The following is a 27,698-nucleotide window of genomic DNA, read 5'->3' as shown; positions in this document are numbered from 1 at the left end:
CTGGCACAATGCTCTGGGCGGGGAGGCTGCGAGCTGCTTGGGCAGTGCAGCTGCAGAGCCCAGTCTGACTCAGTGCTCTGTGCTGCGCAGTGCATGGCTGGCTCCAGCCGGGCGGCGTGGCTGTAGCTCCGCCAGCCACCGGCGCTCCAGGTAGCACGGTAAGGAGGCAGGGAGTGTGTGGGGGGAAGATGGACAGGGGGCGGGGTGGTCAGAGGGTGGGAAACAGCGGGGTAGAATGGGGGCAGTCAGGAAGGGAGAATGGTTGGATGGGGCGGCAGGGTGCAGTCAGGGGTAGGAGTCCTGGGGGGGTAGTCAGGAAGGAGAGGAGGGGTTGAAGGGGTGGCAGGGGGCAGTTAGGTGTGGGGGTTCCTGGGGTGGTCAGGGAGCAGGGGGGTGGATGGGGCAAGGATCCTGGGGAGGTGGGCCGTCAGGGAATGGGGGGCTTGGATGGGGCAGGAGTCGGCGGGGGTTCCGTCAGGGATGAGAAGCGGTGGTGGGGAGGATGGGGGTGGAGGCCGGACCACGCTTGGCTGTTTGGGGAGGCACAGCCTCCCCAAACCGGCCCTCCATACAATTTTCAAAACCTGATGTGGCCCTCAGGCCAAAAAGTTTGCCCGCCCCTGTTCTAGTGCCATGTTTCAGAGATGGCTACATTTTAGACTTGCATTTCCTTCTGTGTCCCAATTATAGACAATTACTGTTTCTGAGATTAATACATCAACCACAAGATAAAGGAATAAAGAATAAATTTGTTGAAAACAAAAACAAAATGTTGGGCTATTTAGTCAGAAAACTGTAGGAAGTTTTTTTTCAAGTAACATAAAAAAAAAAGTAATTCAGGAAAAATAAATCTTATCATTGGTAGAAAAGCACTTATTTCCATAACTAAAATTCAGTGTTGAGAGATTCTTACCATAGTATCTCAGTTCACAAGCCTGTAGTCTGCTGTCTCTGTTATCTAGTCGAGAATAAAGTCATGCACCCTTGTCTCATCCTTTCCTGGGTCAGGACAACCAGCTATTCCAACCTTCGATTCAGCTGCTCAGCTCTTAAACTACGAACCTTGAGAGATTCCAGCTCCATACAGGTCATACCACTTCACAATTCAAACTCAAAATTGCTTTTGGTTCGTGCATCCTTGGTTGTCATGTTAACCAGCTAAACATTCTAGGATGTTTGCTGGAGTTAACCTTGACAAGGTGTTGGCACTGTCCAGGGCAGAGGCAGGAGTTGGTATTGGGGATCTGTGGGGTGTGGGACAGTAAGTGGGAAGGGGTGATGTCTGGGGATGGCCTTTTTATCCTGGAGAGGGAGAGGAGATGGGGTGTCATTTACTAGAGTCTCAACTGATCAGTTTGCAACTTGAGAATGAAGAGTCCCAAGTCGTACATTCATCCTGAACTCTCTGAGGAAACACAAAAGGTGATTTAAAATCTGAGACTGAAACCTGCACACTTGGATGTTGGAGAACAGGCCAGGGAAGGAAACATTATTTCTCAGAGGCCACGTCACCTTGAGAGGCTTTGGACCTGATTTTCTGAAGTACTGGACTCTGGCAACTCCTGCTAAAGTCCATGAGAGCTGAAAATCAAGCTCAACGAGTAAGTTAGATGCCTAAAATAAAAGGCCACTTATGAAAATTTTGACCTCTGGGACTTGCTGATGGTCTCACAAATCTATGGCAGAGCCAGAGTCCAAGTTCCCAGTCCCTTGATTTTACAAATCTATATTTAGCCCACATGTTTTTTGTGTGTCGTGTTTGATAGCTCCAGATGTCAGGACTGCACTTGGTTTTCGCTGTTACCTCGGTGTTTGCTTTTTACTTGCTACTTTTAACATGTTCTCTTGACTTTCTTCCCACTTTCCCAATTCCCTTGCAGAGCTGGACTACCAGATAGTTCTGAATGCTTCTAAAACGCCTAAATTTTCAGATGACCCCACAGAATTGGAGTGCAGGATCATGAATGCGCAGAACACAGAAGCAAACATACGTTTTACCGTCTCTTGGTATTACAGAATGCGCCTGCGCAATGATGCTGTTGTGACGGATGAACTTCTTGCCACTATGGATGCAGACTGGACGTTGCTGGTTGGGGATAAGAGCAGACAGAGGACCCAGAATGGGGAAATAATTTTCTCTAAACAGGCCGTGGATACTTTCATTTTACGAATCCAATGGACCTCTGAAGCAGATAGAGGGGATTATTACTGTGTCGTCTCTGCCTGGAGCAGGCACCACAACAACAGCTGGGTAAAGAGCAAGGATGTGACATCCACGCTGGTCAGTGTTTTCTGGGCTACCCAAGGTAGGTACTTCACACTTATTGGTTTAAATCTCTTCTGCTGGTAGCTGCTGATTTCATAGCTTTCTCTTATATAGAACCTATCAGCGAGAAGCATTCCAGTGGGCTTTGGAAGATAGGATTTGTTTAACCCACTACAGAATTGGAGCCCCTTCTGAAGAGAAAGGGAGCAACTACTTAATGTACTAACAATATCATGCAATGTTTTGGAAAGGAAGTGAAGAATAACAGTGTATCCATCAACTGCAGTGGGAATTTAGGGAGGCAGAATGTAACTTTCAGAACTGGAATCAGGCCAGGGCACTGAGGTTTATTGTGCCTTCTATTAAGAAAAACATCATGGTACACAAAGCACAAGCGGTCAGGATCTCTATCTCCCATGTAAGGATTTTTCCAGGACGCATCTCGTTGCCAACAACTGGGACTGTCTCTCTGCCTCTGTAATGTCTTTACTGTTAAGCAGGTAACCTGTGCTTGATACTTTTTATAAGGCCCAAAATGAAGACAGTCCATGCCTGGACAAGCTTACAACCCAGAAGCTGTAGTCTTCTCCCTCCCATCCTTTACCTGTAGGTGCTGGCTTTAAGAAGGCACCACAGAGAAACTTGCAGATATGCAAGGAACTGGCTTTTGAAAAATTAATGGCCAAGTGTGAGAGCCATACAGTGCTGAAATCCTGTTTAGAGCTGGTTTGCTGGAAAGAGGGTAACTATGGATGGGCAAGACTTCGACCATTCATCACCCCATCTTCGCAGGGGCTGAAAAAAATTACCTCAACCAATTCTAAAAACCAGTTTAAAATGGATTCAGGCTGACTCTGTCTAGATGGGTACTTTTGGGTTGCTCCAAAATATGTTTTTAAAACAGAGTTTAACAACAGTGTTCCAATTTAGATGTAGGGTCACTGAGTGGGGGATTAGGCTAGAACATAGCATTTAGGCAAAAGGCTTTATAAACTTTCTCTTCGTTTAATGTGTGCATCTTCCAAAATATATTTGTTTAAACAGTCTGATCCCCTCCACCTTTGGTTGACAAAGCCAGGTATAAAACCCAGCTAGTTTGGACAAGTGTAAAACTGCTCAGGTCACAGCCTCAGACTAGAGAGGGACCAAAGGGAATCCCTACAGTGATTCAGCGCCAGCAAAGAGAAGATCTGTAAGAATCATGCATAACATTCAAAGCACAATTTGTAACTTGGCCTGGGAATGGAGAGGTTTAATCCCTGCAAGATCAAATGAGTTACTATGTTTCTCTGAAGCTTGCTTCTCAAGCAGGGATGTGATCTCATTCATAGGAAAGACCACACATGGCAGTCAGTCCAATCACTAATATGGCTGGCACTCACTCTGATCACAAGTACGTGCAAACAGAAATACCAAGCACCATGTTAATGAAAACATCTGATGAAGAGAACCTGCTTTTGTGATACAAGGGATGTTGCTGTATGCCACAACATGCAGTGTGTATGTGTGCCATGTATAACAGTCTTCCGTTCAGCTGGGGCAACGTGGAGCTATGAGATGTCTTTGCCCAAGTTAATTTCTGTGGAAAAAATTGTGACAGGTGTAAATATTCCTGTTTCTGGTATTCTTCCAAAATTTCTGCTAGTTTCACAATATTCACTGATGTGCAAGTATAAATATTGTAGCCCAAGTGCCAGAGGGTTTTCTGAAAAAGACATTTACTGGAAAGGAGTGGAGCACTTGCTGACATGAAAGGCAACCTCCCCCCTCCCCCCAAAAAAAACCACCAATGTGATGAGAAATTTGGTGTGAACATATTAGCACTGACTTACTCCATCCCCACTTATTTTTCAGCAATTTGACTAAAACCTTCTTATCCTTCTCCCCCACCCAGGCAGTTTTGCAAGTGGCAAGGTTCTCCCCTCCTCCCTACCCCAAAGCTTCAGGACCTGGGGTGCACCAACATTGTCACCAGCAGCCATGAAAGAGTTAAGCTGCCGCAGTCTTTTCTGTTCCTTATGATGATTGGTTTAACAAGAATCTTTGGTGATTTTGAGTTCCTGACTGCTCCCAAGCCTAATAAAAAGAAGGCAGCCCGCTTCCTGTGTGCTTGTCTAAGGAGAGAAACTTTTGCATGTCCCCTTCGAAGCCAAAAGTTGGCCTGTTCTAAATACAGCTTGTGCCTACACTGAGATTTTTCTGAGATTCTCTCACGGTTAGTAATGCTACACTGGTACTAGTGCAACATTGAGAGAATTTGAGAGAAACCACAGATTGGGCAAGGCCAGTGTCCAACCATGCTTTACAGAAAGGAGGGAAGACTTTATACTGCATTCATTGATCTGTTGGGATACATAGGTGTTCAGTTTCTTGCTTGAAATGTAAAAGCCACATGTAGAGATTGAGGAGTTGTCTTTTGGTTTGTATTATGCGGTAACTGTCTTGTTTGTCCATTAATGTGAGATTGTTAATCTATTTTGTTCATTCTCAGGAGACCGATATAGCTTAAAGGCTTTTCTGCTTGCTCAGCTTTGCAAATACAGCTAGTCGTTAAGATATGTCATGACTGGTTTCTGACGTAGTCTGTGTAAAGTTCTTCTGTTTGTTCTGAAGGCATTTTGGCTAGATCTAACTTCACTTCACTTTTGTTTTTTTTTATTTCAACACCGAACATAACTTTTGTGTAAAAAATAACAAAAAACAAAAAACCAAAAAACGAAAAACAAAAACAAAAAAAAACGGTGCTACTAATGGTACCTGAGGTTATTTAATACCAAAGAAATCTGACAGTCTGATTTACTACTTTCATCACTGATGCTTGCATATAAAACTAAGTTGTCTGCTTGCATAGAGATTCCATGCTGATTTGGGTCTCATGCCTGATCCAATGCTGTTGCATTTGGGTTTGCAGCACTGTCTGGGAATGTTCGTATAAGAGAAAACTTCTCCTTTCAATTATATTGTTCTTTAGACGTCCACACATTTTTCAAACGCTATCAGGCTTTGTAAAACCCTCCATTTCTTATACAATATCTAAATATTTGGCCTAAAGTTAGTTTACTTTCGCTTGGCCTGAAGTTCCCATGTAGCGATTACCCTGGTTTACATTGTGCGCAGAAGCTGCATGATTCTTGTGCTTCAGAAATAACTGAAAATAGAAGTGAAAAGAAATTGTGACCCTTTTTCACAACTCTTCTTGACAGTTGCTAGTGTAGGACAGATTCATGAGAATTAAGAGTTGATGCTCTTCACTTGGAGACTGTGCATTGGAGATGCTTGTATGGTGATTTCCCTTACTCTAAAACTTCCAATTTGCCTTAAATAAGAGTACCTTGGTGTTTGCAGCACTACCTAGAAGGGGATAGTGCAGATATTGAGGTAGTGGTACTTAAGGTAACTGTATTAAATGCCAATCCTGTCAGAACATCTGTTCTAGCCACAATTTCCCTCTTTTCTGTTTTGTCAGGGTGGGACTTGGTGGAAAAGTGCATTTTTCCCCCCATTTGTTTCTAAACTCTCCCTCCGTTTTAACCATCTCTTTTTTCAGTGATTTGTCATGGCCACGTTTTGAATTGGTGATTTTCTTTGAAAACTTGTCTTCAGTCATTACCCAGAAGTATATTCTGTACTGATTGCTAAGGCCTTGAAAAAGTGAACATTAAATAGTAGGAGCAACAGAGGAATACTGTAACTTATATCATTGAAACAGCCAGTCACACAAGTCAGGAAGTACTGCAAGACCAAAAGGAATAATTTGGCCAGGATTTCTTTTGTCTTTGGCCTTGGTCTATTTGGAGTAACACCCAGACTGACGGTAAGCTGGGGGTGTATTCTTGTGGTTTCCTTCCGGGATCTTATCTGTTTTGTTTTTTTACTGCTGCCAAAATTGTGCCCTTTTGTATATGTAGATATCGGGTGGATTTCTGTTGCATTTTTGACCCTTTTTATTAATTGGAGGTTCCAGGAGTCTGTCTCCGAAGATGACTTTGTGGGACTACTGCAGATGGGAGGAGATGCATATCCTAGAAGGATATAGGTTACATTGCTTGAGGAAAGCTCCTCTTTTTTTAACCTTTCTGGCCAGCCTTTCTTTAAAGGTTATAACATTGCACTGTTGCTTAGTATTAGGAAATGTGAAGAAATGTTTTTCCCATTTCATTCTTTACTTAACTTCTGAAGCATTCTCTTTCTAAGTATCAAATCTTGGATTTTTCTGTAATCTGCACAACTACCACTGGCTGGCCTGTCCATAGGGAAATGTTGATGGTGGTGCTGCTCTGTAGCTTGTGTGCTGTGTGCAATGAGAAAGAAAAGCCGGATTTCACAGATCACATCAAGAGGGCCCCCTGTTCTTTCCCCAGTAGCAACTGATGGAGTGTGGTTTTGGGGAGAGCTTTCTGTTTTGATCACTAAAGACATAAGAACGGCCATGCTGGGTCAAACCAATGGTCCATCCAGCCCAGTATCCTGTCTTCTGACAGTGGCCAGGGCCAGATGCTTCAGAGGGAATGAACAGAACAGGGCAGTTTTTCAGTGATCCAGCTTCTGGCAGTTAGAATAGGGCAATCTGAGCCTTATTTTAGCCTAAATCCAGATAGCTACATGGATGATCCCAGCTACGGTAGTGTGTGGGGTACAGTTAGTTGCATAAATTAGTGCCAAAATATTGATGTTGTATATTAGAGATGCAGAAATGCCCACTCTTTTTTCCCTTATGTGACCTTTCCTCACTCCTGTTCAGCAATAACTGTCTAAGCCAGTGGTTGGCAACCTGCGGTCCGTCAGAGTAATCCGCTGGCAGACGTGCTGGCTGCTGCTTCCCACAGCTCCCATTGGGCAGGAACGGCAAACCGCTACCACTGGGAGCTGTGGGCGACCGTGCCTGTGAATGGTCAATGTAAATATTGTCTTGCGGTCTGCCAGCAGATTACCCTGATGGGTGGCAGGTTGCCCACCACTGGTCTAAGCACATGTATGTTTCCTGGTAATCCTTGCTGTGCTTTCTTTTCCTCTTTCTTCTGAAGCAGTCCCCTTTTGATCCTTAGGTTTGGATGAATCAGAAGGTGGAAAAACTTGGCTAGATTGAGAATACTGGCTTCATGCCCCCGCCTACAGCAGCAAGGTACCAAAGGCTATGAAGTGGGATGCAGATAAAGGCAGACCGGGGTGCCCTATAGAACAGAACAGTGCTACCTTAATGTGAAATCTAAATAGGACATTTCCTGGGAGGAGAAATGACTCTCTTGGAGTCCTGGAGATGACTGGGTCATTCCAATTGGAGAGGTTGTTCTCTACCCTTTTGTCAAGGTTCCTTCCCCACTCTGAACTCTAGGGTACAGATATGGGGACCTGCATGAAAGACCCCCTCAGCTTATTCTTACTAGCTTAGGTTAAAAACTTCCCCAAGGTACAAACTTTGCCTTCTTGTTGAACTGTATGCTGCCACCGCCAAACGTTTTAAACAAAGAACAGGGAAAGAGCCCACTTAGAGACATCTTCCCCCAAGCCCTACACACCCTTTCCTGGGGAAGGCTGGATAAGAATCCTCACCAATTTTTACAGGTGAACACAGACCCAAACCCTTTGATCTTAAGAACAATGAAAAATCAATCAAAGAAGAATTTTAATTAAAGAAAAAGTAAAAGAATCGCCTCTGTAAAATCAGGATGGTAAATACCTTGCAGGGTAATCAGATTCAAAACATAGAGAATCCCCTCTAGGCAAAACCTTAAGTTACAAAAAGACACACAAACAGGAATATAGATTCCATTCAGCACAACTTATTTGATCAGCCATTTAAACAAAACAGAATCTAACGAAATGAATAGATTGCTTACTAACTCTTTACAGGAGTTCTGACCTGCATTCCTGCTCTGTTCCCAGCAAAAGCATCACACAGACAGACAGACACCCTTTGTTTCCCCTGCCCCCTCCAGCTTTGAAAGTAACTTGTCCCCTCATTGGTCATTTTGGGTCAGGTGCCAGCGAAGTTATCCTCGCTTCTTAACCCTTTACAGGTGAAAGGGTTTTGCCTCTGGCCAGGAGGGATTTTATAGCACTGTATACAGAGAGGTGGTTACCCTTCCTTTATATGTGTGACACCTTTCCTTGTCACTTCTGGGATCAGAACATCATTGTAAGAACTGGTTTTACAGTGGTCTTGTTCTAGGAGGCTCAGATATTCTCATGAAGGGGATTGTTCATAGACGAAGTGGGGTTGCATGTTAAATCACCATGGCCCTCTGATTTATATTACAAATGTATATTGTACCTACTGGCATCTTAGGCATGTTTATGAAAAATCCCTCTGTGTATTAGGTCCTAGAATTGACACATCAGACTCTCCAAAAGCAAAACAAAAAGCTTCCCACCCATCCTTGAAAATCAATTCCTCCCACTCTATCCCATGTGTGCAAAAGCTTGATTGAAGATGTGGGATTTGCAGCATGTCCTGACTGTCAGCCTACTCCAGCTCCATCAGATGAGTCGGAGAAGTGAATCGGAGTAAGGCCTTTTGCTGAAAATGCTTTTCCACAGTAAACCCTCAAGATATAAACTGTGGATTGTCAACTTGAGTCTTTCAGCTGATTTCAGTTCCCAGCATGAAGCATTTATAAAACAGCTGGGACCCAAAACATACTAGGCTTTGTAGTTTAAACCTAAAATCTTGAATTGTATCCAAAAACTACTTGAAAGCTAGCACAGTTTGTGAAGCACAAGTGTAATATGCTCCATGCATGAAACACTAAGTAGTATAGCCCCAAGAATAGCTTGCTCCAGTAATCTAATATGAAGGGGAGAAAGGTGTGGATAGCTGTAGCAATGTGTTTATAAAGTGCAGATGGATAAGAACATGCTCAGATACTACTTTTTCCTGGAATTCCAGAAGTAACTCAAGGTTCAGTAGGATCAGCAGACTGTGAACATTAATAAAAAGCAGATGTATCCCTTCTCTCATGAGAACCAATATTGCCTCTGCCATCTGACTGCTTCCCTCATCCAGTCAGCATCACTCCTGTCTTATCTGGACTGAGCCACAGCCAGTTATCTCTGATTCAGGCCCTAGTCTCAGACAGGCATTGGGAAAGTCAAGAGAGCACCATTTGGGGGCAGTGAAAAGGAGATACTGAGCTGAGTGGTGTCCACATGCAACAGTAACACAACCACCTTGTGTGTATACATCATGATAGTCCCCTAATTACATGATCACAAGTGATAGTATTTCTCAAATGAAATATAAAACATGAAACCACTTTTTTCTATAAACATTACAGACCCATTTGGGCCATCTTGTAATACTCTGTTCTCTTTGGTGTATGCCAGCTATGCCAGGTTGGCCATGAAAATTGGGAACAAGAAGCAATACGCCGCTCCTATTTCAGAGTAAATATAAGATAGCAAAAATTTCCAGCCAAGTCCCTTCCTCCCTCGCAATAGGTAAGGTGGAAGGCAAAAATATTTCAAATATGTATAAACTTTCAAGAATGTTAGTGTTAAACAAATAAGAAATTCAGAATTAAAAATATAATTCTAGAGTTAGCCACAGCCACTTAAAACATCAATCACAATCTTAATTCATCGGTTGCATCCGATGAAGTGAGCTGTGGCTCACGAAAGCTTATGCTCAAATAAATTTGTTAGTCTCTAAGGTGCCATAAGTACTCCTTTTCTTTTTGCGAATACAGACTAACACGACTGCTACTCTGAAACCAATCTTAATTCTGTCCCATTTGGCCACCAAATGCCAAAACTCCGAATGGGGAGGTTGGGGGGCAGGGGTGGAGGCATTCAGGTACTATGGCAATGATGTAAAGAACCTCAAATGAACAGAACATTCCATTACTGTAACCAGTCCTCAGGAGGTGCTAATAAGTTAGCTGTAATACTGCGGTAGGAACAGGCTTATTTCAAAATGCTCTGTACTGTAGACATTGAAATTATTAGGTTTATCTATTATGCTTTTCACTACATAATGAACGAGTCATTTTAAATTCAGAAATGTGCTCAGCTCCTCTCTCAAGAGCTAGGAGTTAAAATGGGGACATATAGCATATACTTAATTAAATTAAGTACACTTTATATAACGTATCTAAAGATACCTTACATTTATTAAAGCCGTTTTCAGAACATGTGGTTTTGAGTACATAAATGCTTGGGTAAAGCTATACATCAAGATGGAAATGGACGAAGGTGCTTTTCCTCTGTTTATTACATACATGGACCGCAGACTTTATTATGCTTGTATTTATTGATGGAAAACTACTTAAAAATAACCTTTCAGGCAAGATGTTCATGAGCAAGAGTTGGACAGTTGGTCCATAAATCAAGCTGTGAGTTATCACCAGCACTCTTAACTGACTTCTTAATTGAAAAAATTCAGTTGAATGCATAATTTCTGGAAATGAACTGTTTTGAAAGCCAAAAAACCCTCAACCCTGTAACTTAAATTAACCTGCAAATACAGAATAGTTGCAAATCCACTGGGACAGCCTTGACTCTGTGGTTTTGTAACACCTGTTCTTGATCTATGCAGTCAGTCAAAATCCTGATACGTACCGGCCACCACATCTTCAGTAAAAAGATATTTGGAATGCTAGTTTCTATTTTCTAGGCCTCAAGTTCTGTTAGACAGGAGCCCTGTCTCTGTAATTCCTAGAATCTTTACAAGAGAGGAGCTCTGATCAAGCAGTCCTTAAAAAGAGGTCATTGCCAGCGTATGTGAAACCATCAGTAACTGATCATAAATCATCTGCTAACCACAGTCCTTATGCACCATCCTTTGGAAAGGAGTCCTGATGCTATAAACCTGTGGCCTGCCAAAAGGAGTCCCATTTCTATGAACCCCCTGTAGGCCCTAAGGATCGGGGCCCCACTCCTAAAGAGCCTAGAGGGGGAGCCACAGTCCTGTCAACTTCCTACAGTCCACTGGCCTGGGGCTGTCCTAAGGTCTGCAGGAAAGGGAGATGTATGGAGATTGCAGGAGACTCCAAGGTGATCAGAATCCAGTGGAAGAACTTCCCCCTACCTTGCCTCTTGCTGTTGTCTGGTTTCTCTGGAGCAGGTCATGTGAAGAACTTCTTCTTCATCCTCCATGGTGCCTTCTAATCCTCCACAGAATCGGTGGGCTGTCTCCCATTTCTCTGTTGTTCTCCTCACATGACAATCCCCAGGAAGCACATTGTGGTTGAGGAGCCTAAATAGGCTCATTGGATGGGCTCAGTAAGGGTTTTTAGGGTGAAGATTGTGGTCCAGGGAATGAAGAACCTCTTCCCTGCTGTCCCCTCTCTGTTCTCTGGACCCTGTGCCAGGGTGGGGGAAGCAGAACTGGGACCAGGAGGACAAGGTGAGGGCTGGGGCAGGAAGGGAGGCAAGGAAAGAGATCATTCAGGCTCCCTGCATGAGGCCCAGGCAGTAGCAGGGAGGTGATAGTCCCCTTCTGTGCTGCTTCCCCTTCCTCCTCAGATCTCCCAAAGCCCCCTCAGTAGACCTTATAGTAGTGATGCTCAGACCTCAGTGGTAAAAGCATCCTGATTGGTTAATAACTTAAACTGGTTATTAATTAAATCACACATTGTTTTAATATGTGCTGCAAAGTGTGCCATGAGACACATTAAAGAGCCACTTGTGTCTTGCGAGCCACAGTGTGAGTATCACTGCCTTATAGGAGGGGACTGGGCAAACGGAGAGCCTGGGCGACAACCTACCTAAGGGACAGTCCCCATCCTCAATCTTGCTTGCCTTCTTACTTGCAGGAGAGCCAGGAAGTGGGCGAACCCTTATCCTGCTCTTTCCCCCAGCCTGACTCTTGCTGCTTTCAGGCTTGGTCTGTTGAGCTTCTGCTGAGCACTAGCACATCAGAGTTGATATGCTACCTACCATTATTACTTGTTTCCTGGTCACTAGATCTTAACTAGGCGAGTCCAGCAAACTAGGTTTTCTCTTCTTTCTATTTTCTGGCTACAGAGTGATGAAATAGTTAATGATTCTAATTCATCCTCAACTCCTAATGTATCAACCCTTGTCTGATTTACTTAAATTTGATAGAATAATTCTACCCATTTCAGACTTAACCTGCCAAAATTGGTCTTACAGTGGAAACTCAGTTCCAACTTAAACTGTGGCATGCCCACTGCTGCCTACTATAGGCATTCAGATTCCAGTTGCACTGGTAACAATTTTAATAACTACATTACTGTCCGTTGGATTTCATTATATTCCCTCTGACTGTTTGTTAAACTGTTACTGCTTAATGTGATTAAAATATTTTACAACTGGAAATGATGACGTTAAAATGTCAGTTTATGAAAACATTCAGCTTTCAAACCTGTACTCTTCTAATTAGGAATATCAAAGTTCAAATCAGTGACACATAAATAAAAGCATTGTAAATTCATTGTTTCACTGCAAATCCTGTATTTCGAGAAACTAGTAGTATTTTAAGTTTATTAAGATAAAAATAGCTTGACAAATCCCATGAAAACTACGAAGTAGATGCATTTCTACTTAAATGACACTGCAAAAAAAATAACAAAAGGCACTTACTGCAACTCTGCATGTGCTCCTTTGAGATACTAATGAGGCATGATACTATAAGTTGCTGAACACTTCTTGCTAGGGGTCCAAGTGCTTTCAACTCTCACTGGGCTTCATCCTGCTCCCATTGAAGTCAGTGACCAAACTCCTGTTGACTTCAATTCAAGTAGGATTGAACACATTGACTTCAATGGGAGTTGAGGATGATCAGCTGTATTGGACCATTATGACAACAAAGTTAATGTAAGTATAAAGAAGTCAAATTCTGTTAAGCAGTTATATATTGTCTTTAGCTTATAAACTCTTTGGGGCAGGGACTGTCTTTTACTATGTTTGTTCAATGCCTAGCACAATGGCATATTCAAGGCTGCTAGGTACTACAACAATATAAATAACATAGTGTATCAAAGTTTGTAGAAATGATGGTAGAGAAAAATAGAATGTGATTGTATAATTAGGTTGTATTTTAATGTGCGTGCATAAGGGGGCAGAGACTTGGTTGTGCATGCAACCACAATTTTGGCATCTCCTGACTTTTGAGCACCTAACTGCAATCCTAATATTCTCAAATTTTGTTGTATGGAATATCTAATTCCATGCTCACTGAGACCACTGCTAATACCATATTCCTTTTCTGTTCCTGCTGATGCTTTATGTAGCATTGCATAGTGATCTACTTTGTACAGTGCTGATTTTAAAGTTGTCATACCCAGTTTCTCATTTTGTGCACTGTTTACTCATTGGGCAAACTGCTGCTTAAAGGCAAAACACTGCAAAACGTAATCATGACTAGTATCTTGTTGCTCTCCTGGGGAAGGCAGAAGTATTTATTTCAATTTGGGGGGTATGTGTTGCAGTCTTACTCTAGCTTATTTCCCTGTTGCCCTGTAAAGTTTTGCCTTTCACAGCGTGGCTGGGTTTGTATTTAATATGCAATCATTTTCATTACTGGAAGAAAATTCACTGTAGCAAAACCAGTACTGAACGCTGAGCTGACTCCAGTCTACTGTTTGCACTTCTGTGTTTTTTGCCATAATAACCGATAGATACCTTGACTCGTGTGGGTTGACTGACAAGTTAAATATACTGGCATTGTGTGGTGCAGGCAAAGGTTAGACAGAAAGCATGCTCGCGCAGACCATGTTAATATGATCTCCCAAATGGCTCAGGGGGTTATGCTTTAGGGATCTATCTTGCTTTGTTTAGAGGAGACGACGGGCAATGCCAATCCAGAGGCTTTTTCAATTTATAATGTGTGGGTGGGTATGTTGTACTCTCTCCACTGGAAGGAGCCATAGCTCATGAGATAGATGGAGGATCAATCCCAGCAATCAGAGCTGGAAAGATGATATTGGGGGTCATCTTTTCCCACCCACTTCCGCCAACCTAGGACACTGTTGGAAGTTAAGAGAACCCTGTATTCCTTATGGAAGGATATGAATTGGAGCCCTAGTTGCTCTTTGTCTCATAGATTGGGCACAAGGCCTTCATATAACTTCTTTTGTTCTATGAAATGTAACTAGTACAAAGTTCTTATCTAAATGTGGAAATTTCACCTTGTTTGTAAAATGTACTGGTGGAAGCTAAACTGAGAGTTGTAAATTGATGCATCTGTACAGCTATTTAACTAACTGACTTTTTAAAATTGACTTCAGTGAAACCAGTGCAATTTCTGTGTGCAGACCAGGACATAGATATTATGGCATTTGGTGTCTTAAGTGCCCCAATAAGTAGGATTCTTCTCAAGTGTGTGATCTTTCCCAGTAGTGAACAATATACTTAAGTTTGCAACTCCGCTACCTTTATCTACCTCTGGTCTTTGTTTTTTGTTGGTTTTTATTTTTGTTTTTTGCCTATAACTTTTTTGATTCTTTGCTCTTAAGCTCAAACTTTCCGTGTCTGCGAGCTCTTCTCCCCTCCTACATGCAGAACTTTACAAACTCCTGTCAATAAAGGATATTTAGGATTCAGGCTCCCACAGATTGGGAAGGAGCAGGGAAATGTAGGGCAAGTCCTCTGCTCTTTTTTATTGTAGTTAATTATGTCAAATATGCAACTTCTAACATTCCAATATTAGTTATGACTGATTTAGACAAATAAGTAGAGTACAGGTGAGAAGTCCAGAGGTGGAGGAAGATATATCCTGGGTTTTTTTTCCTATATGTAGAAGTGTGTGGGGGGACTTTTTTGTTTTTGTAACCAACCCTCCTTATTCTCTGATCCCAGCTGATCTTGCAAGGGTAGGACACTACTTGAATGGATCTTCAAGGCAAACCCATAGTGCTGCAGGAATTGGTATTGATCCAAAAGGCTGTAATTTTCATTTTGAGTTGCTGGTGCTGAACCAATGCCTTAGCACTTTGATCTGAAATGGCACTTCCTATAGCAACGTAAAACTGAGGCCCTGATCCCTTTAGGGATTTATTCAAATGTAGGGATACTATTCTTGATGTTCTGGCCACATCTGACTTGAGTAATTAAGTTCCACCTATCCCAGTTTCTCTGCAGTGTCTATCAGGAATAATGTTGTTCACGTCCTATCCTAAGCAGTTTATGTAACAGTGTAGGCTGTTAAATAGCAAGCTGCACACTACACCAGCAATAGGTAAAGTGTTCTAGGACTGTGTCTATTTGTTCGTGAAGCATTTTGAAAATCTGCTGGGTTGTAAGGTGCTACATAAATGCAGACTGCTATTTATTGCTTCTGATTTCCTTCCCTCTTTCAGATTATACACTAACAGTGGAGGCTGTGAAACTGAAGCCGTTCTTTATGGCAGGACACACCTTTGAGATGACATGCAAGGTGTCTTCCCAAAACATCAAGACACCGCGTTACTCTGTTCTCATTACAGCAGAAAAGCCACTGACTGATCAGTCAAACCCTAATGGAACCACTCGCATAATCTCCTTGAACCAGGATTCGGTGGTAAGACTGGAAGACTGGACAGACCAGGCCCGAGTGGATGGTGTGGTCCTGGAGAAGGTTCAGGAGAACGAGTTCCGCTATAGGATGTACCAAACACAGATGTCTGATGCTGGTCTGTATCGCTGCGTGGTGACCGCCTGGTCCCCAGGTGGCAGTGGCATGTGGCGAGAGGCAGTGAATGGCTTATCCAATCCCATCCAGATAGATTTCCAAACCTCAGGTCAGTACAGAATTCAATGTGTACGTGTATGTGCTTTTGGGCTGGAGCTGAGTGCTGCATGGTGCTTGTGCCAACATCCCTAATCTCTGGGGTCATTGCTGCTATTCTTTAGCTCAATCTGAGAGCATCTAAACGCTGAGATGAGTATGGTTGCTAGAATGTTGCGTATCTCCACTCCCCTGGCACTTCTCTGCTGTTCATTGTGCCTAGTTATATCTTGGAATACTTTAAATGAACTGGGTCTGACCTTGGAGTCCTGGCCCACATTCCTTACTTCGCTAATACAGGCTTGAAAGTCTCTCATGGCATGACCTATCTCTGAGTGAAGAATGGCTACTACGCTTGCCAGTTCAGTCACTATATTGCTGGTATATAACGATTGCTTTGGGAGAGCTTTAACGCTAAAAAGCCATGGAGAATCCTATTTCTGTTCTAAAGCAAACTTAATTAGTTCGGAGTAAAATTGCCCAAGTGCATTTCCTATCAATATAATTGCAAAAAAATCCAGGAAATTGCCAGTTAAGCCAACTTTTACATTGCAGCAGCCTCTGCCCAAACATCTTAAAACCCAAGCATACTTTGACTCCAAAGTGTGACTTGGTATTTTGAATTTCAGCAAATACACAACTGCAGTGCATGCATCTGTTCCTCAGAATTGCACTCAAACTCACAACCTTAGCTGCTAGATTAAGCTATTTCCATGGATGTTGTCTGTACATGGATATGATGTCTGTGTGTACTTGAGTGTGACTGAGGCATCAAATAGGTGGGTTTCTGATTTGTTATATGTTGCATTGTTGCATTTTTATCGTGCTGAACCGTCTGGGAGGGTTTTGAGGAGTTATGCAAGAGCTGAGGCTGCTCTGGATGTTGATGTTGGCTTAACTGGCAATTTACTGGATTTTTAGTGATTTACATATTTCAAATTCCCCAAGAGCATTTCCATCAAAGTTAACGGCTCTGTGGGAAAATTGACTCTTTTTTTTTTTTTTTTTTTTTTTTTTTTTTTTATGTATCAATGCAGGTAGCAACTTCGTTTTTATCTCTATTCCTGTTCCCCATGTGTTTCTTCCTCTTGCACCATCTCACTCCTTCTCTGTGGCCCCACACATAGCCCAGAGTCACATTATGTGCACAGTATCTGAAGCTTTGGGGAAAGAGGGATTCTGGGTTTGATGAGAGGACAGACATTTACACAAACTAGGATCTGTTAATTTCCAGTTGTCCAAACAGTAATGAAATGATCCTCAACCAGCTGGTATCTAAATCTGAAACATCTTATGGCAAGGGCCACAGGCTAAGCGTTAAGCAGTCATTCTAAAATGATGTCCTCCATTGCAACTGTGCAGGGCTCAGAAACTAGCACTACTAAGCATTACTCTTCACTCCCTCTTCTCTTTTTGCTTCTAATCATAAAACAATCATTCTAAAAGCAGACATTACCCATGCTCTGGTCCCATTCAGAGTACCACGGTTAGTGGCTTATTTCTTCAACAGGATGCGTGTTACCTGAATGCTTGTGTTGCCAGTGTACAAAGAGTAATATGAGAAACCTGAAAAGGTGAGCCTTTTTTCCCTACCCAGAGCCTCTCTCTCCCCCCGAGAAGGGGGGTCACTAATACGACTGTTTTGAATGTATTCATATGGTGTCACTTTGTATTCATGCTAAACAGTTTAACAAAAAAGGCACTCCATTAATCTCCACAGTATGGAGGAAAACCTATGAGCTTGTAAGGGATGGGTCTGTTTGTTGCATTGCCATCTTTCCTGGCCAAAAGAGAATCTTATTTCCCTTTTCAGTCCTTCCAAGAGAAGAAAAAGCTATTTCCCAAAATAAATCTGGCAACTAGCAAAGGCTGATTTAAAATTTTCACATTCGTAATTCAAGTTTCATGGCACATGAACAAATTTCAGTCTAATCTGGTTCTGCACTGGCCTTCCCAGTCCCCCCGAATAGTAGCTTTTCTAAAAGCTCTCTTGCATCTCGACCTGCTGCTTCACTTTGACTGAATGATTAGCAGACATTTTAAAATCCTATTTGTCTGCAGGTTATTTATTTGGGACCTGTTCTTGAACTGTCTTAATACAGTTTGGATGGGAAATGCTGGTGTTGCCAGACTGAAGCATCTCTGGAGAAAAAGGAACTTGTCAAGCTCAATTAGAAGGGACGTCGGCAAACATGCCAAACCAAAAAGACTTCCTGCTTATCATTAGGAACAGGGGCACGCATGAGAGTGCATACCACACCTCCCTTCCTCTAGCCCCATTCCTATCCCCTGTGCCTTTTTGTTCTGTTCTTGAATTCAGACAGGCGAGTGAAATTTAGAGGAATGATTACAGGCAGATACAACACACCTAGCTTTCTAGGGAGAATGAATATCTATGGTTTGCTTACGTGAAAGATGGATTAAAATACAACTTAAATTCAGGATACAGCATGGATTGAAGTAATAGTTACACAGATGAATAGCAAAGGTAGGGAGAAATTAAAAAGCATAGTTTTGAGGAAAAATGTTTCAACTAAGATTTGAAGATATCTCATCGGCCTCAGACAGAAGGTGCCCAATAACAGTAAAAGTGCTTATGCAAATTAATTTACCCTTGTATCTCCTCCATGTCAGACAGGAGGTGGTATCCCTGTTTTACTGATGAGAAAATGGGCACAGAGTCAGGGGTACTGGAACAATTTGTATAGTGGGGGTGCAGAGAGCCACTGAACCAAACTGTAAACACTATATATAATGGAAACCACTTCACGCCAGGGAGTGCGGCAGCATCCCTAATTCCAGCGCCTATTCACAGAGTGTGACTTGATCAAGGTCTAAGTCAAGAGGCAGAAAGGTAAGGTAGGCTATTCCACATGGCAGGCTCTGCAGAGGGGAAGGCACTCATGAAGACTGTGTGAAGGGAACAAAAGCCAATGGCTGGGGAGTAGGGAGATGAGGTCCTTGACATAGGTTGGAAGAAGTCCACGGAGGATTGAAAAAGCTAGAAAGTGCCTCTTTGCAGTAAATCCTGAACTGAGTGGAGGCCTGATGGGGGTGAACTCTGACTCGTTCTGAATGATGCTTCCATCTTCTGCTCGGTAATAGTGCTGCCTCACCATCTGGAATTCCTGATAATTTAGAACTGTCACTGCTGACCAGCAAGGCATTTTAACAGCTGCTGGTAGTTTTACAATCAGATTATTTATCTAAACAATTAACAAATGTAGTGTTCCATTCTTCTCCAATTTGACAAGCTCAAACTATGACCGTATCCTGAGTCCACGCTTTGGGGGTTGGGGAAGGGGAATAAATAAGAAAACGGAGAAACTCTCTCAGCAAAGGAAGTCCTTAATGAGTGTTACATGAAAGCTTTTAGTGGTTGTAGGACTATCCTTCTGTGTCTTTATTGATTTCTGTTTGGAGCTGGGGGACTTGTTGGATTGGAAGTCCTTTCCTCTAACCTGGCTTCCTCCCAGATCTGTTTTGTCTGAGCTTGGCTGTGTTTCAAGAAAAGCTTTCTTTTTATTGCACTTACACCTTGTGAAATGTGAACTACAGGAGGCCTGTAAGATTTTTTTATATACGAGCTGGAGACTGCACACACAAACTCCACCAGTAATAATCTTGAAATGTGGCATTGTTATGAAAAGTTTTTCCATGAATATCTATGGGAAAATGTCTCCCTCCAGATTCTTTTCAGTGGTGGCACGACTTGCTGGCTGCAGGCAGAGAAAACCTTGTTTCTTTGCTCAGTGCTGCATAAAAATGAATTTACTACAGTAAATTTGTGGTCTGAAACTTAAAGGGAAAAACCTACTTGAAATTTCATTAATTGAAAGATGTGATACAATCTATATTTCAGAATCCCATAAATTAGAAGTTTGTGGGGGAGAAGCGGAAACGAACTACTAGGTATAGTCTATGTACTCCCAAAACCTGAGTCAATTGGAGATTGTTCCCTAGTGGACAGCTTCATAGATTTTTTTTTTTTTTATTTTATTTTTTTTATGGCCAGAAAGGACCATTGTGATCATCTAGTTTAACCTCCTGCATAACCTGCCACAGGACTTGTTTTGTTTTAATTCCTGCTCCGAGTGCAATAGCTGCGATTGATTTAAAGCATGTCTTCTAGAAAAACGTCCAGTCTTGATTTAAAGATTTCCAGTGATTATCCAGTGCTCTTTTTTAGTCTACTTTGAAAAGTATCCTGAAATGGAAGAACTGTCATTTCCTTTGGGAGATTATTCTGCAGTCTAATAGTTCTCACTGTTGACAAATGTTTCTTGATATCCAGCCTGAAATCTCCTTTTCTTAATTTCATGCCACCACTCCTAGTGACATCTCCTGGCATAACCCTAAGCAGTTCTTCTCCGTCCTTAGTGTTGGCACTCTTCAAATATGTGTACATGTGTCCTCTCTTAATCTGGCCAAACTGTGTATCTGTTTAGTTCTTTTAACTCCTCACAAGGTAGTCCCTTTCATAGAGCATACTCCTCCAACCCAAAGCTCATGATCCTTCTTAGCCCTCCTTCAGACCAGGCTTCTTAAAAATTAGAACTACTTGTAACATGTTGAATTCTTTACACCTCAGGGTATAAACCATGCATGTTAGGTGATGTTAGAGCTGCTCCTTGATACAGCGAAAAACCCAGGCTGCCTCTTGCTAGACCACTGCCTCAGTTCTCTCTAGTCTAAAGGACCTGTTGTTAGCCCACTTGGAGAAATTCTCCAAGTCCTTTGAGGACAAAGGTCTATTTTTGGCAACTGAAAGGTGCTAAATCAACAACCCTGGAGACTGGCGATTACTAAGACTCTAAGAAGTGCTAACTTCTTATTCCACAATATATCTTTTCACTGCACTCACACGGGATCACCATTAAAAGAGAGGAGTGTTCACTTTCTCATAGTCCTTTCCATCCCCTTGCTGAGCTGGGTAACAAAGGTCTAATTAGCACTTAACCGCATGTGTGGTTTTTGTGAAGCGGACCCCTATCTGCTAGGCCTCAGACTGGGACTAAAACATTCATTTCACACAGGTCATTGTACAGCTATCAGATAGTAATAGGTTCATTTTCTTTCCAGCTGGGCCGCAGTTAAGCCAGTGACCTTGACGTGAAAAGCCTCCTACTCTTGTACCCAGAGGCACCCAGTCAGCCTGCAATTCAGGTGACTTATCCCACAGCATTAAATTCTTTGCCATCATCCCCCCCAGACAGTATTTAGAATGGCTTCTCCCACAGAATGGTTACACAGAGATTGAGTACAGTTTTTCTGTTCCACAGAAGTGCTTTGATGTGTGTGTTTCAATGTGCTTCTCTAAAATAAGATGTGTGAGAGAGAAGAATCGAGCTTGGCTTCATTCTGCTGGCTGCCTCCAGAGAAACCCCAGCAAAGGGTGAAAGCTGGTGAGAGTCATAAACAAAAGGGAATTTAAGAAGCTTCTTGGTGTAATCTTCAACTTCGGATTATATCTGTGTATGAGCTCATTACATAGCAATGTTTTTTATTACTTGTTTTAGAAGGAGCAAAGATAAACCAAGAAATGTTGAAATGTGAGCTGAATATTTGTTGTTCAACTTCTGATTAAAATAAAACCGTGCCCCCTGCTGACCTGGAGATCTGACTTCTCCCTTGCCTTCTCTTCCTGCATCACTCACTCACTTGATCAAATATATTTGTCTTAATCAGGGAAATGAATGAAGAGCAATACAGCAGAAACTCCCTGGCAAGAAAGCCCTGTATTTTCTACCCTTCATTAGCGGATAGAAATATGTTTAGTCATCATAGTTTTTTCCTCTCGTCAATTTGTAGTTGGAAATGTAAACCACAGATTAAAGTACAGAGGGTTCTTTCCAGGAATAACTATTATGAAATTTGGGATGGTGCTGATTAGGGAAATCTATATAGAAAGAATAAAGGCGGTGGGGGAGGTTGAGAGAAGAAGGAGTTTATTACTTGGAGAAGAGCAGATTATGGTCTCTTCAGTGCAATAGTGGATGGCTTGGTGCCAGGGCAGTTATGAGTAATATTTTTGAATAGAGAGAATTTGCAGATTGCATCAATTTTTCCTCACATGGTTTATGGCACTGCTTGATTTCAAGTAGAAAAGGCACACTACAATGATTGCTGTCTGGCTGTTGAGGAAGAGAGTATAAGACAGAATTCCTTGTTTGTACTTCTGATTCTGAGTCACTGTTACCTTGGGCAAGTTACTTAACTTCTCCATCCCCCACTTTTCCCATCTATAAAATAGGGATAATACTTGTCTACATGAACTAAAGTTGATTTTTGTATAGTGCTTTGAGAACACAGTCTAAAATGCAGTAAAGGAGGCCAGAAGTTAAGGTTGCTATCTTTCATTATAAATCCTTTTTCCCATTACTTCTAACTTTCTGAAATGTTTATTTTGGGAATGAAATTTTCCACGCCTTACTTGGTCTTGATCCAGCGATCTAGAAAGATTGATTGCTATCAATTCAGCTGTTTTTATTTTAAATTCTCTGTATGAGCCTTTAAAAATAAGAGGAAAACAATCCTTAAGCTCTGAGTTATACTTGCACAAAACCTCTATCAACCAAGCCAATTTCGTTCAAGCCTGGCTTCTTGTGTAGATGTCTGAGGTATAAGGAATAAATCAAGCTTGATGTCGTTTGAACCATTAGCTTTTTTCAGTGTATCCACAGAAGAAATTGCTGTAACTTTTTTTTTTTTTTTTTTTAAATCTAAAGCTAAGTCACTTCAAACTGCTAGGCACTGAGATGTACTCTATTTTTTGGATTTTGAACTAAACTCTGGCCCAGAATTTGGGCCTGGAGAGTTAACCAATAGCAGCATTCAGAAGGAATTTAAACCAATAAATCCTGGTTCTGGAATTTACAAATTCCCATTTAGCAACTTTTACTCTTGGTTGTTTTTTAAATTATGCTTAACCTCATTCCTCCCTAACCCCCCACTCCCAAAATCAAGGTGGTGTAATGTTGGACTTGAGTAATCAGTCTTTCAAAAATGAAGAGATGAAGAGCTGTGGTTGAAAGATCTATTTTACCTTTGCCATTATTATGTTTATAGCTTTTTAATACAACAACTTTTTAACCTTTACAACCATAATATAGTAGAATAAAAACAGGTATTTCTTATTACCTGAGTACGTACGACAACTTACTGTTTGACTTTGATCTTGGTTTGATTTTTAAGTTCCAATGAAATTTACAAAATGTCAACTTAATTTCAAAACTAGGAAACCAGTTTTCCTTTAATAATGCTTGTCTGTAAAGTTTATGTTCAAACTTTTTCATTGGATTTCTTGGCTTGAGTCAAAGCTACATTGGAAAAAATCAAGGCCTAAGCCAAACTTGAGGTCATTCAGCTTTAACTGTTCCAGACTTTAAACCTACCGAATAATATTTTCAAACTTGGCTTGATTTAGGTCTCAATGAGATCTATAAAACAAGTCATGTGATTTGTCAGTATTGTAACTGAAATTTCTGTTTGTAGTTTATAATAGTGACTCCATATTTTGAAGTATTAAGTACAGGCAACAGGGTTAAAATGGAGTTATGAGCATGAGGGAAAACCAACCTGATTTGCATCAATGTCCCAGAAGTCTTTACTGTTGCTCATTTAACTTGGGTGCCCTGTGCTAAGAGGCATGCCTGAAAGCTGCATGCTATTGCACTGATGCTAGTGCTTGCCAAGATGCTTTTCTTAGAGCCCTCAGAAAGAAAATGCCTAGCTAGCAGGTTTTTTGCTATGTATGCTTTAGCTGACAGATCACAACATTGTTTTTCTGTGGGAGTGGTTCACTGCTCATTCCTGCCCATCTCTTCCTCTTAGCTTTAGCTGAAGTCAGGGCAACTGGTTTAAACAGGGAGACATAAATAAAGGCAATAGCACTCTGAATGAAAATAAAGATTACTTTCAGTTGCCTTTTTTTTTTTAATAAGGAATGGGGAATTGGTGGCTGCAGGGGCTTTTAGTGAGTTATTGAGCACTTCACAGCTAGGTCACTAGTACAAATCCTGCCCAGGTGGCTAGTGATCAAAACTTGTTACTTTTTGATGGCGTTTCAGTGGTCTGTGAAATACAAAAAGAAAAGGAGTACTTGTGGCACCTTAGAGACTAACAAATTTATTTGAGCATAAGCTTTCGTGAGCTACAGCTAGTTGGTCATCTCAGTCCAATTCCTGGTTAAGTGCCCACATCACAAACAATCATAACCATGAGCATTGATTGTCCTCAGGTACTTGCAACTTCTACAGAGGGACAAAGAATTGAATGAGTCATGAGCTTATCTCTGAAGGTGGTCTCTTCAGGCCGGGGTGAGGCACTTCGGTGTGAGAAGTGGAATGGTGCCTCACTGGAAAACTGCTCCCGCCGAAGCCATAATTGTGTGGATAGAGTTCCCCAGATTGTCAGCCTAGCAGCTTTTACTATAATAACAAAGCTTGCTTAAAACATTGTTTAAAAGAGGAAGCCCAATATTTTTAGTCTGTTGGATGAAGGGAGAGGATGGTGACCCCGGAAATGTTTCAGGGCTTTCTGTTGAAGTCCAGCACTTCTGACATAGGATGATGGTATTCTTCTCTCCTTCTAACTTTCTTTGTGCTTCAGGGACAGTTTTCCCCGGCATGGAGATGATTTGCAGGAGTTGTGTACTCTGGAAGGGAACTAATGATTTCCCGCTGGTTACTGTGGTTTACCCAGGGGAAGTGTGATCATTAAATGATGGACATAGTGAAGCAGCTGCTCTAGTTGTTGCATTAGTATTGCCCTAGAAACTTGGGCATGCTGATGACAAGCAGGGAGATGCAGCTGATGGTCTGAAAGCAGAAATTCTCTTTTATAAGAGATGAGAAAATTTGATCTGATAATGACCTAAGCACATTGACTTCTGCTTTTAAGGTCTTTTATGGTAAAGGGTGCTCAGATTCTGCCCAGCTGAGAAGCTACACTGGCAACTTGCTGGGGTCTTGATGGCTGCAATCAATGTCTATAAAATGGAGTAAATCACAGATGATTTCATCTTTAATATAGAGACATGCCCTGTAGAAACTACAGGTCACAATGTGCAATGTTCTGCATTGATAACTCTCTCCCCTCCTCTTCCCCCTCTCTCCCCCCACCCCCACCTCCACACACAGTATCCAGGCTGTGCTTCTGAAACACTCAGCAGGGCAAAGTGACATTGACAAGGATCAGACAATTCTCTCACTCTGTCTGTCCATGGCCTCTAGGGAGGTATGTACAGGAATGCAAGCTGGATTCTCTTCTCCCTACCAGTATAGTGGCATGATCTGCGGGAATGCAGTGATTCTCTCCTCACCTGATGTGAGAGTTCACTCACTGATTCTGAAACGCTGCAGTTACTTGTTGTAAAATGGGGTGCATATAAAACAGGAGTCAATGATGACGGTGCCATTCACGTTCAGTCTACACTACAACACATTAGACTCTGGGAGGGCAGTGGTACTGCAAGGAAACATGGCAATCTCATGCATTGAGACTGATGTTTTTATAAATCTAAATAAAATCAAATGAAGGGATGCTGGCCTGAACATGCTGATTAACATTGACTTTGTAACAAGTGTGTTAGCATCTTTAATTTTTAGCTGCACAACTCACTGAAGACTCACAGGAAAAAGCTTAATTTCTTTTATTTGAAGGATAAACTTTATAACAACACCTCTAATGGCAGTGAGGTTGCTGGCTATCTTTGGAAACAAATTGAATTTTCATAGGAAGATCTTGGACAGAGTCTGAGGAAGTGGTCATGCTAATATTCCTTCCCCTTTCCTTGCAGGGGGTTGAGGGGGAGGGCTCAACTTTTAAATGTGTTCCTATTATAATGCATTTATAAGACACCCATCACCATAACATCTGAACTTCATAATATTCTGGGTCTCTTATTTCCGTAAATATATTCTAGCAAACTCTTCAAGTCTAAACCAATAGTTCATAAAACTTCTAAGGCTTCTTTGGTATTCATTTATCTCCATGTTTTCAGGGACATCTTGCACTTTTATATAATGCCTTTCATGTGACAGTGATTTTATAAACTTACATAAAAAGAAAAGGAGTACTTGTGGCACCTTAGAGACTAACAAATTTATTAGAGCATAGGCTTTCGTGAGCTACAGCTCACTTCATCGGATGCATTTGGTGGAAAAAACAGAGGAGAGATTTATATATACACACACACACAGAGAACATGAAACAATGGGTTTATCATACACACTGTAAGGAGAGTGATCACTTAAGATAAGCCATCACCAGCAGCAGGAGGGGGGAAAGGAGGAAAACCTTTCATGGTGACAAGCAAGGTAGGCTAATTCCAGCAGTTAACAAGAATATCAGAGGAACAGTGGGGGTGGGGTGGGAGGGAGAAATACCATGGGGAAAAGTCTCTCGTTGGAGTCTGTTTTTGAAGCTTTTTTGTTGAAGTATAGCCACTCTTAGGTCTGTGATCGAGTGACCAGAGAGATTGAAGTGTTCTCCAAATGGTTTTTGAATGTTATAATTCTTGACGTCTGATTTGTGTCCATTCATTCTTTTACATAGAGACTGTAGAGACTGCTGAATTGGAATTAATTTGCAAACTGGATACAATTAACTTAGGCTTGAATAGAGACTGGGAATGGATGAGTCATTACACAAAGTAAAACTATTTCCCCATGAAGAAAAGGAGTACTTGTGGCACCTTAGAGACTAACAAATTTATTAGAGCATAAGCTTTCGTGAGCTACAGCTCACTTCATCGGATACCAAATGCATCCGATGAAGTGAGCTGTAGCTCACGAAAGCTTATACTCTAATAAATTTGTTAGTCTCTAAGGTGCCACAAGTACTCCTTTTCTTTTTGCGAATACAGACTAACACGGCTGCTACTCTATTTCCCCATGGTATTTGGTTGGTTGAGTTCAGGATCCTGACGCAGGGAAGAAAGGTAAGCAGCAGGATACGGACCCTGGACTTCAGGAAAGCAGACTTTGACTCCCTCAGGGAACAGATGGCCAGGATCCCCTGGGGGACTAACATGAAAGGGAAGGGAGTCCAGGAGAGCTGGCTGTATTTCAAGGAATCCCTGTTGAGGTTACAGGGACAAACCATCCCGATGAGTCGAAAGAATAGTAAATATGGCAGGCGACCAGCTTGGCTTAATGGTGAAATCCTAGCGGATCTTAAACATAAAAAAGAAGCTTACAAGAAGTGGAAGCTTGGACATATGACCAGGGAAGAGTATAAAAATATTGCTCGGGCATGTAGGAAAGATATCAGGAGGGCCAAATCGCACCTGGAGCTGCAGCTAGCAAGAGATGTCAAGAGTAACAAGAAGGGTTTCTTCAGGTATGTTGGCAACAAGAAGAAAGCCAAGGAAAGTGTGGGCCCCTTACTGAATGAGGGAGGCAAGCTAGTGACAGAGGATGTGGAAAAAGCTAATGTACTCAATGCTTTTTTTGCCTCTGTTTTCACTAACAAGGTCAGCTCCCAGACTGCTGTGCTGGGCAACACAAAATGGGGAAGAGATGGCCAGCCCTCTGTAGAGATAGAGGTGGTTAGGGACTATTTAGAAAAGCTGGACGTGCACAAGTCCATGGGGCCGGACGAATTGCATCCGAGAGTGCTGAAGGAATTGGCGGCTGTGATTGCAGAGCCCTTGGCCATTATCTTTGAAAACTCGTGGCGAACGGGGGAAGTCCCGGATGACTGGAAAAAGGCTAATGTAGTGCCCATCTTTAAAAAAGGGAAGAAGGAGGATCCTGGGAACTA

At 41.9% G+C, this 27,698-nt stretch overlaps 1 protein-coding gene across 1 annotated transcript in view; it reads left to right on the top strand.

The window, feature by feature from the left end:
- PTGFRN (prostaglandin F2 receptor inhibitor) overlaps nucleotides 1–27,698 on the top strand; it is a 108,128-nt gene that overhangs the window by 57,604 nt on the left and 22,826 nt on the right. Inside the window, exons 5-6 of the mRNA XM_038387060.2 lie at nucleotides 1,881–2,306; nucleotides 15,526–15,945. Coding sequence (XP_038242988.1) covers nucleotides 1,881–2,306; nucleotides 15,526–15,945 — 846 coding nt within the window. The remainder of the gene's footprint in view (nucleotides 1–1,880; nucleotides 2,307–15,525; nucleotides 15,946–27,698) is intronic.

The sequence above is a fragment of the Dermochelys coriacea genome, chromosome 1, assembly GCF_009764565.3.
Source record: "Dermochelys coriacea isolate rDerCor1 chromosome 1, rDerCor1.pri.v4, whole genome shotgun sequence".
Lineage (NCBI taxonomy): Eukaryota > Metazoa > Chordata > Testudines > Dermochelyidae > Dermochelys > Dermochelys coriacea.
The sequence above is the reverse complement of the archived record's forward strand: the minus strand, read 5'-3'. Positions and strand labels throughout refer to the sequence as shown.